We start from the raw sequence: 10,057 nt of genomic DNA on the forward strand, positions 1-10,057 counted from the left end.
CCACACGAAGTGGCAGCGGCCCGTGAGGTCTTTTCCTTGTCAAGGTGGCAGAGGCTCTGCTGGTGGTCAAACCCCAAAGCCCACCCAGGAGCCCCCCACCGCCCACCCCGCGCCGGGAGCCAGGCTGCTCTTGGGCTCCCTCCTGTGGTAGGTGCCGGGAGCGTCGGAACCGGCCGCCTGCAGGCCCGAGGGGCGGCTGCACCTGTCCTTCCGGTGGGGTGTGAGCGGGCGGAGCCGCCTGGGGTACCGGGGAAGAGATCCGAGACTCCAGCTCGATTCTGCGTCTGAACGGAGACAATGATCCAACGGCGGCAACTCCCTCCAAAAGTTAAAACTTTTAAGGATGAAGACCTGATTATCACGAGCACAGATCTGCAGGTTCTGCAAAGCTACAACTTAGCAAACGTGTACGTTCAGGTCAGAGCTGTGTTCCTCACTTTCCCTACCCTGAGGCGTTGGCAAAATCTAAAATATATACACCCAGGAAGTATATACAGCGTCTTGGCAAGGATATTACAAGGACAAATGAGATACTATCGTGAGAGGGCAGGAAGCTGGCTCGCTGTGTCTCCAGAAAGGTCCGGAGTGTCGAAACAATGTATCACCCAGAAGCCCTAATCGCAGTCCTGGAGGCGTCACCCCGATGCTAGGAGAAGCGTCCACGTTCCCCGGAGACAGCCTGGGAGCGCGGTGCTGGGACGGGGTGTGGCACCGTCCGGACTGCTGGGCGCTGGCTGAATGACATTGCTCGATTCAAATGTCACTTACAGGCTTAGCGCAAGCCTTTTAGAGTAAGTTTGCAGGAACCTGTACTTGGAAGTCTGATGGGGTGTTTTGATTTTTAAGTCATTGATTCTGAAGTGGGGTGAAGGAGGGGGAAGACAGACCCAGATCTCCCGGGGCATCTTCCCTGGAACAGTGAATCAGGGCAATGAGCGGACATGCACTCTGTCTCCTCTTCTGGGAGTGAGTCCTGGCCTGTCCCTCAGGTGCATCGAGGCCAGCAACCCTCTTACAGGAGACGAAGGCCCGACAAATCTGCAGGAGGCGGGACGGTCCCAGCTGGGGTAAGGGGGATCAGAATGCAAATCTGGTTTTAAGAGGACTAACAAAGAAGATACCACTTACAAATTAAGGGGGGGAAAGGGGCAACTACAGGGGGACACTGGCTTAACAGAACCTCAAGTTTAGAAAGCGACTTGGGAAAGTTAGCCAAGCACACACTAGCGCCTCTTAACAAGGTTCTGCTTTGCCACCTGCTCCTGCGATCTCGTATCTAGACTGACCACCGCATTCCTGAAACGATACTGGTCAATCAGAGCTCAAAATGGGGCCTGTTCAGAAAGGAAACTGGGAGCCTTGGGTCCTAAGGACCCCACAGAACAGATGATGGCAGACACAGAGCAACGCTTAGCGGTCACCTGGGGCACATGAACAACTCCCTTTATCTTCAGTGTCCTGCAACTGCTGGACAGAGAGCCCGGGAGGGAGGAGCAAGGGGTTGGGGGAGGAGGAAAGGCATCTCCAGAAGACCTCGTCATCTTCCCTAAACACGAGGGAAAGCACAATACAGAAGATCTATAAAATAAATAAATCAGTAAATGAAATAAAACCAAACTCCTTCGGAGTTGCTGCGCGTCCAAGAGAAGCGTCCTGATGACAACTTGTGTTCCCTAAGGAGTGGCCTCGGACCAAGGCACCAGAATGTCTGTGTTCTCTCTCTTTTCCGTGTCTAGGACTTTGTGTGTGTCTGTTTCCCGGGGATGAAGGACTTGCTGGCCGCGCCGTCCCGGCCCTCGGCTGGTTCCGCAGGAGCCTGGGGCCTCCCCCGCCCCTGCCTCTTCTCCCCCTCCATCCTCCTCCAGCCGGCCTGTCCTGCGGCCGCTGCCATGCCCAGGGTGGCGGCGTGGGGAGTTGAGCCCAGCCCTGCGTGGAGCTCGGGCTGGACGGCGAGCTATGGGCCTGTGTCGGCTCAGCTGTGTCATAGCGAAGAGTGTAAGAGTTTCTTAGAGCACGTGACATCTCTCAGCAGAAAGAGGGGAGGGAAAGCACGACCTACATTTCACCCTTTAACCACGGCAATGGTGCCAGGGACATGTCTGTGCCAGCAGGTGACACGCCGCCCGGTGCTCTAGCCCCAGTGTCCTGGGCACCCCACCATTCATGGGACCGTCTCAACCCTGCCAGCCACACAGAACGGCAGGATACTAACTTCTGGTTTCCAAAGATCTACTTTTTATGTTAACTTTAAATAAACTTGAAGCAATTTTGTGATTACACACGCCCAGGTCCTCTGTGGAAAGAATCAGTACACGCGGAAGACAAACAATGCTCTAAATTCTGCTCTGAAACCTTCATTCAAATCTCACAAGTCGCTGCTAAATTTACAGGCATTCATGGAATTTATCATCTTATTTTGTAATTTCTGTTTCGTGTCTCCGAGCGGCCGGCGCCTCTCCACGGGCCGTGAAGGCTCTGCTCCGACTGACGTCTGACGTGTGGCCGCAAAGCTGCGAGGGTACCTCTGGGGCGATCCCGTTCCTTGTGCCCTGTTCCCGGTGTTACGGGACAGCTGGGGGCAGGGCAGGAGAGCGCACGCCTGTGACAGGTGCGCCAGGAGAGGCTAACCAGAGACGGTGGCCGGACACGTGGAGAAAGGCGAGTCTCCCTCCGGGCCCTCTCACGACCGGCCAAACAAAGTGGTGAGAGAAAGGAGTGGAGAGAGGGAGAAAGAGGCCACTGGGTGTAAATGGACGGGGCCCGGGTTAGATCCAAGCCGCGGGGGCCACAGAGACCCCCAACTCCTCATGGCTCTGGCTCAACAGCAAGGCTGTCGGGGAAACGCACCTGCCTGCGCGCATGGGCGCATGAGCTCGTCAGCAACGGCGCGGCATGGAGGCTGAGGAGGTTCCCTCAGAAAGGAGAACCTCTGCTGGCCCTCGGCAGCGCTTCCCGTCACCGCTCACAGTGTGTGCCAACCTCCCTCAGACACTGTCCACTGGGGCCCAGTCTCACAGCCCCCGCCAAAGGAGGAGGTCCGCTGCCGGCCGTCGGATGGCCCGCACTGTCTGGGGCGGACACAGGGGTCTCCTCCTCCTCAGGCTCCACGGGGCCCGGTGCCCTACCCTGCTGCCCGGAAAGGGGCTGGGGCAGAGGGATGCCCACCCGGACCACTTCCCAAGGCAGCCTTCAGGGGAGACCCACGAGGGCCCAAGAGGGCCTCCTTCCCGGCATCCAGCCTGGGCATGGGCCCCGGAGCGCCTTGGCCTGGTCCAGAGAAGTGTCTCGGGACGGCCCAAACCCCAGCCCGGGAGTCAGCTGCCCCGGGCATGGGCATCGCGGCCGGAGCGTGGACTCCTTTGTTTCTGGGGCTTTGTTACTGGCCGGAGGGGAAGACAGACACACAACACAGCCCCACTCGGCCCGTGAACCTCAGCGTAGTTTTGCCAACAAACCGGCAACCTTGTTCTTGAAGAAGTGACTGAAATCTAACGAATTTGAGAACATCCGAGATGGAACACGGCCTCGTAGCCGGGGCCGCGCTCGAGCGCTCTGAGCCCGTGATCAAACGCACCGCGGATTATTGTGTTTACCTAAACTCGTCCTGCTTTCCGAGACTTCATCATTAACAGGAGAGACGTTGCCAGCAACCTCAAACCGTAAGTGTCGGCGCACCCCCAACCCCACAGAGAAACACCGCCTGGGAGCCGGGCTTGCTAGTGGGCGGGTCAGCTAGTGACTGGGGTCCCGGGACAGCGGCGCCCCCGCAGCACGCTGACCGCAGGGCAGAGCCGAGGGGACGCCCGCCCCCGCACTCCCGGGCGAGCACCGGCACGGAAACTGCTACTAGGGACCGCACTACCAGCGGGGATCTCCGTGATGGAAGTGGAGGCGATTCACGGTGACTCGGGCAGAAGGAGAAAGACCGGGGCGGGAAGAGAAGGCAGAACGAAGGAAGACGCGCAGCGGAGGAAAGGAGAGGTCACTTCCTGCCTGGACATTCCAGCTCGTCTCCGGGGCCAGCGTCGTGGGCCACACGCCGCATTAGCTCATCCACAACAAAATCACAAAATCGGAACGTGACCGCGGTTCTAGTCGTCTCTCTGAGACTGCCCTCATGTCAAAACCTCTAATTAAACTGAGCCCGATATTACAGCACGCGAGCTTCCATTTACAATGTCTTTTTAAAATTCTGACAGTACAAATGTGTTAACATGTCACTGGGCTCCGGGTTTTGTGTGTGTGCTATTATGAATCTTTGCTCTTTGATTTCCAGCCTGGGGCTACAAAACCACATAAGACCGTCTGGTATTAATGCTTCCAGAATAATTTCTTCTCAGCCCATAGGAAATTAGGGTTTTATTTTCTGAATTCTTTCCTCTTGCAGGTTTCAGTTAAATACCTAATGCATCAAGTGCTTTTCAAACTCTAAGCATGTACGAATGTTAATACTGGGATCCCGCCCCGCCACCGACACCACCGATCGGTTCAACAGGAGGGGACCGTTCTAGTTTTCTATAAATGAGCTCAGAACATTATTTCTCAGTTTTTCTTCCTCAATTTCAAAATCCCACTAGAAATCCATCAATCATTTTTGGTCTGCGGAGAACGGTATAATTTTAATTCCGAATGTGTAAATGTCACCTTGCTCTCTCTCCCAGTGCTCTGCTAACCCTAACTACGGCCCCTCCTAAGACCCGGGAGGCTCCTGAAGGCATTTTAATGCAGGGTCACCTAGAAATCTGCTGTCCTGAGCCGCTGTCACGTCAGTGCCCGCTTATTACACAATCCTCTCAGGACCTGAAGTTACTTATGGTTTTATTTATGATCTTGATATCAAACCAGAATTCAAGTGACCCTCCAGATGCTGGGGTTCAGTCACATGCAAGGGGGTTTCTAGTTGGAAACCATCAGTTGCGTTTCCTTTCCTCCTCCCCATCCACCTCTGCAGTCGGTGGTCAGTCTTGGGCTGACGATGAGCCCAGCCCTCCCAGAGCATCACACGTCCTCAGGGCATTTGCAGCAGGAGGAGAACAAACACCCAGAGTCGTCGCCTGAAGTACTTGACCGTGAGTGGTCGGCGCTGAAACTCCGAGGGCACGTCTCACCCACGCGGCCCGGAAATGCGGGGGCACTTCGGTGCCGATGCTCCCGTGACATCAATATCAGGCCCCCCTGCGGGCGTGCTAATGATGAAATATTTTAAAACTTACAGATGAGCAAATACCGTCTTCCCGTTTCCTTCCCCTCTTCCAAAGCAAAGACATGCATGTGGGGGCCGCAAACAGCCGTTTGGACTCTGTCCTTCCACGGCCCTGACCGGTGAGTCCTGAACAGGAAGGTGGGAGGAATTCTAGGTCTCGGAAAGGGACTCGGAAGCCAGCTCCGGGAACACCCATCCCCCAAAGGAAGAGAAACAAATGCAGGTTGAATTTGGAAATGGCTCCGTCAGCTCAGGGCCAGGGGCAGCTCCCCTGAGTCCTCAACTGGGTGCAACAGGACGTTTGTGGGTGGCGGTGGCAGGTGTCGCGTGAGCAGCACAAACAGGGGCCCTGGCAGAGCGCCGAGCGCAGGTGCTCACGGCCGCGTCCCCCTGGCGAGCCCAGGACACCGGCAGCGCCCGCTGGGCCCAGGGAAGGGCGAGGCGTCTGCCTCTGGCGTGTGGGCACAACACCATTTGGTCGGTTCTCAAAGGAACCCACCAGCTCCTTCTCAGATCCTGTGGGAAGGGGGTCCAGGAACCTCAGCGCCCGTGCAGAAAGCGCTCAGGCGCGGGTGCGCCGTCCGACCGCTAGCACCCGAGCAACTACACCCGCGACAAAGTGAGGGCGTGACCACAGGCGTGGGCTCCGTGCGCCCAGGTGACCTTGACCGCAAAGTAGCCCGTAGTCTTCAGCCTTCACAGAAGTATGAGGCGGGGGGGGGGGGGGGTGCCTGGGCGGCTGCTTCGGTTGGTTCCCCTCCCGCTCCCTCCCCCCTACGCCTCCCCCTGCTCTCTCAAATAAATTGGTTAAATCTTTTCTTTTTTTTTTTTAAAGAAAAAAAAGCCAGGCATCCCCCTGAGAAATGGACATGATCTCGCCTTAGAATGTACCTACTTCTTAAAGGAAGAACAGCAGTAGACCCCATGAGGGCAGATCAAACACACGGAACACCACCATCTGCTGATTGCCAGTGACACCGAAGTCTGATCGATAACCAGGAGACCAGGCAAAGCCAACAAGAGTCATAAGAAAAGCACAGAGGACGATCGTCAAGCAACGTGCCTTCTCTCACTCTCTCACTCTCGAACACAGAGTAGTAGCAGCGCCCCCGCCCCCGACAGCACTGCCCCGGGAGGTGTCAGGAGGGAGGAGGGCCGTGCACAGCTCTGGGAAGCCAGGTGGGACAAGAGGTAGGGGACAATCCCTATTTCAAGGTGAGCACAGAAGGTGGGATAGAAGGAGGCGCAGAGGAATCTACGTTCTCTCCTCTGCCCGTTGACCCCTGAACGACTGAACGAGGCACACAGACAGGTCAAGACCAAAGCGGCGTGCTCGAAGCCTCTGTGACGGGCGACAGCCCCGTGTAGCCAGTGCCCTCACACCCGAAGACACAGCACCGAGCTGACGATCACAGCAGTCAAAACCGTGTCACACAGGCAATGGCATGGGTGTCTTCAGAAATAATGCTAATGGAGAACTAACATACACCGGGCATATTAAAGGCTTCATTTTTAACCCTCACAGCTTGTTCAGCAGACATTACTCTATCCCCAGGTCGCCGGGAGGGAATCTGGAGATTAAGAAAGTTAAGGCACAACTCCAGAGTCAGTCACACACCCAGAAGACGCCCCGGCTGCCACGGGCTGATGCGGTCTCTCGGATTGATTAAAGATCAGGTGTAAATCTTGTCGAGGAAACAGAAGATGCCCAAATACTAGAAAGTGATCTGGAAAGAGGTGATCACCGCCGACCATCCAGCACATGGAACACTCCCTTGGGGCGCCTCAGCCGACTTGCTGAACTCCTGGACTGTGGGGCGGGATGGGGGTTGGGATTCGCCAAAGTCTTTTAGGGCTTTAAAATTTTCCTCTGGTCGTGAAAGCATCATGCATCATACTTGCAAGTGCAGATTTAAGACAAAGGTCTTCTGGGAGAGAGTAGTACGGGGCCTTGGTCCACACTGCAATCCCCAGGCAGGCAGCCAGGGCCCCTGCAGCCGGGAAAGACACAGAGCATCCCAAGTAGGAAAGGACAAGAGGTCCCAAGTAAGTTACACGCCAGAGTGGCCGGGAGGGAAGGGAAGAGAGCCTAGAGATTTAATAACAAACCGTCTTGCTTCTGCTTTTCCAGGGAGGTGCCAACAGATCCAGGAGCTCCCAGAAAGTGGGCACACGGGAGTCTACCTTTTACACGTTCAGAAAATCCACGGCAAGGGTAGGAGAGCTGGTTCTCCCAGCTCTGGGAGAAAAGCCCGGTGTCTTCTTCGGAGAATGGCTCCGTTCCTCCGCGGCCTCAGTGTGCTCTGAGCGGGAGGGGTCTGTTGGTACTTGTGTGTGTGCCTGTGTGTGTTCGCGCTGTGGCTGTGGACACACGGGGGCCGGGGGGGGGGCACCCACAGGAAGTGGAGTTTGACAGCCTCTCCGGGTGACAGCAGTCCTGCAGGGGAGCTGAGCTGAGCCTGGGGAAACCGCCTTCGAGCTTCCAGGGAGCAGTGTCTAATCTACAAGTCATTTGCAAGACACAAGGCAGGGACCCAAGGGCTGCTCCAGAAGAATTTTAAGTATGAACAGTGAACTCACTAACATCGTTCCCCCTCACACTGCTTGAAAAGGAAGAAAGAAAGAGAAAGAAAACGGCTTCCAGCACGGCTTCAGACTTGCTGAAAAGCGAGCCCCACCGCAGCTCCTTTCAAACCTTAGGTGTTTTCGATACAATAAACCCCTTCAGGACAAGCCCCACTCCTTAAATCATCTCGCCATCGGAGGTGTTCTCTCCACCTTCGTGTTTTCTCAAGCACTTGTTCAAAAACACATTTAAGTGGAATGTTTTCGTTTCTGCAGATTGCATTAATTATGGGTTTGCAAACACAGCAAGCCCACGAGGTCCGCCCGAGCTGGGGGCTGCAGACACCCGGCCCGGGCCAGCGGCGGGTGGCTTGGCTCGCGCCCTGCACGGAGCTCCGGGCTTGGCCCCGCGCTGCTGGCCAAGGCTGCTGCAGAGAAGTTTCAGCTAAGAAAGAAAAACACACAGCGGTCAACCGCGGTGACCCACGCGCTCGGGAGCGCGCCTGCCTGCGCGCAACGCCGGGACCAAGAGCAGACCAGGGAAAGGGGACTGCGGGACATGGAGACGCCTTGTCCCCCCAGCTTCTGCCGGCTGACACGAGGGAAAATAATATTTATTTTAATGTCATCTGCTTCCTCCGAGATTCCCTTGGGGAGGGTGTCCGGGACAGGCAGGCGAGCCGAAGGGGGCTCAGGAGTGGGGCCCACGACGAGCAGCTCCTTTCCCAGTCACGCGGCCGCGGGTCCCCGCGGTGCCCCCGCAGGGCCCAAGTGACCGCGGGACGCAAGGCCGAGCCCGCCCCAGGCCGGAGGGACGGCAGTGAGTGGGCGAGCGCGTCCCCGGCGGGGCGGCCCTCGGACGGTCCGCGGGGCGGCGCCGGTGTCCTCAGCCCTGAGTCCGCGCCGGGCCCTGCCCACCCGCCGGCTGGACGCGCAGGACCCCAGAGCACCCCCACGCGGCGGTGAGACCCCAGAAGCCCACGCAGCCGCCTGCGGACCGGCCTGGGCCTCACCTGCCGGACCCCGAGGCGGGAGGCGGCGCCACGTTCCCCAGGGTCACCTGCTTCCCGCGCCCGGGCGCTCGGGCAGGAGAAGGCGCGGACCGCGTCGGGCTGGGCTAGCCGGCCGGGTCCGCGCGGCGCGACTCACCGTGAGCGCCGAGAACTTCTGCGCGGGCGCCGGCGGCAGCAGCCCGGCGAGCAGGGGCAACCAGCAGAGCTTCGCGAGCAGCATGGTGACGCGCGGCACGGCGGGAGCGGGGCGCGGCGGTCCTCGGCCCGCGCTCGGGGCGCCCGACTCCACCGGCTGCCCTCCGCACCCGGCGGCCCTCCGCGTCCTGTGCGGCGTCGCCGGCGGCTGTCAAGGAACCCCAGAACTTCCCGGATCCTCCTCCTGCCCGCTCGCTCCCTCCCTCGCCTCCTCCGGCCCCACCCCCGCGCCGCCGCGCCCGCTTGGCTCGGCTCGGCCGCGCGCTCCGGCCGGGGCGCCCAGAGCGCGGGTGTGCGGGAGCTGGAGGCGGAGGGCCTCCCGGGGCTGCACCCTCGGCTCGGGCGGCCTGCTTGCCGGCTTCCCTGCGCGCGCGCACGCACACTCGCGCGCGCACACAGACACGCGCGCGCGCACAGACACGCGCGCACACCCTGGGAGAGTCCCCGGCACGACCCCAAGATGCGCTGAGCCCTTCTGGTGTCCGGGGCACCGACCCGCTGGCGCAGAACAGACCCTGCGGTTAACCCACCCCCTTGAGGCTGGGTCCGTCCCCAGGCCGCAGGCTTCTCCTAGACCTCCAGAGAAGGGCTCCCCTCACGTTGGCTGGCGGATCGGCCGGCTTTCCAGCGGAAGAAGCCATCAGCACCACATGGTCCAAATAATTCACAGAGGGCCGCTCGCCTTTGGCATTTTTCAGCAGATTAATGCGCTTGGGGACGAATTTTGGACTAGAGATCCAGGGTCTGAACACAGGGACACCGGGCAAGTCTGGCGAGAATGTGGCCATTGCTAGAGCCGCTCTGTCAAGGCGGCTCAGGTGTGTTGGGAGCGCACCGCTGTAGAGGCACAGACTTCGCCGTGGGGACTGGTTAGAAACCTAGAGAATTTTGCAACCCAGTCTCTGGACAGTGCCCACTGCAAACGACATTGCTGAAATAGTTCAGCCTTGGCTTACAACTTTACAGGGGGAAAAAAAAAGACTAATTCTGGCTCACACAGAAAACCCAAGAGTGAGGATTTTCAAGAACAATGCCTCGATTGACTTGTCAGGGGGACTGGGAAAAAGAACAAAACAGAAAA

At 58.4% G+C, this 10,057-nt stretch overlaps 1 protein-coding gene across 2 annotated transcripts in view; it reads right to left on the bottom strand.

Moving 5' to 3' along the window:
* The window catches only part of SMOC2 (SPARC related modular calcium binding 2), a 150,213-nt gene extending 141,026 nt beyond the window's left edge, over positions 1–9,187 (bottom strand). Inside the window, exon 1 of one of the 2 annotated variants that reach the window (XM_080806245.1) lies at positions 8,918–9,187. In XM_080806245.1, the coding sequence (XP_080662371.1) occupies positions 8,918–9,001 (84 nt within the window). In that variant the 5' untranslated portion in view covers positions 9,002–9,187. The remainder of the gene's footprint in view (positions 1–8,917) is intronic. The other variant, XM_080806244.1, reaches the window with a different exon arrangement.
* Between the last annotated feature and the right edge of the window lie 870 nt (positions 9,188–10,057).

The sequence above is a fragment of the Martes martes genome (genome assembly GCF_963455335.1).
Source record: "Martes martes genome assembly, chromosome: 6".
NCBI lineage: Eukaryota > Metazoa > Chordata > Mammalia > Carnivora > Mustelidae > Martes > Martes martes.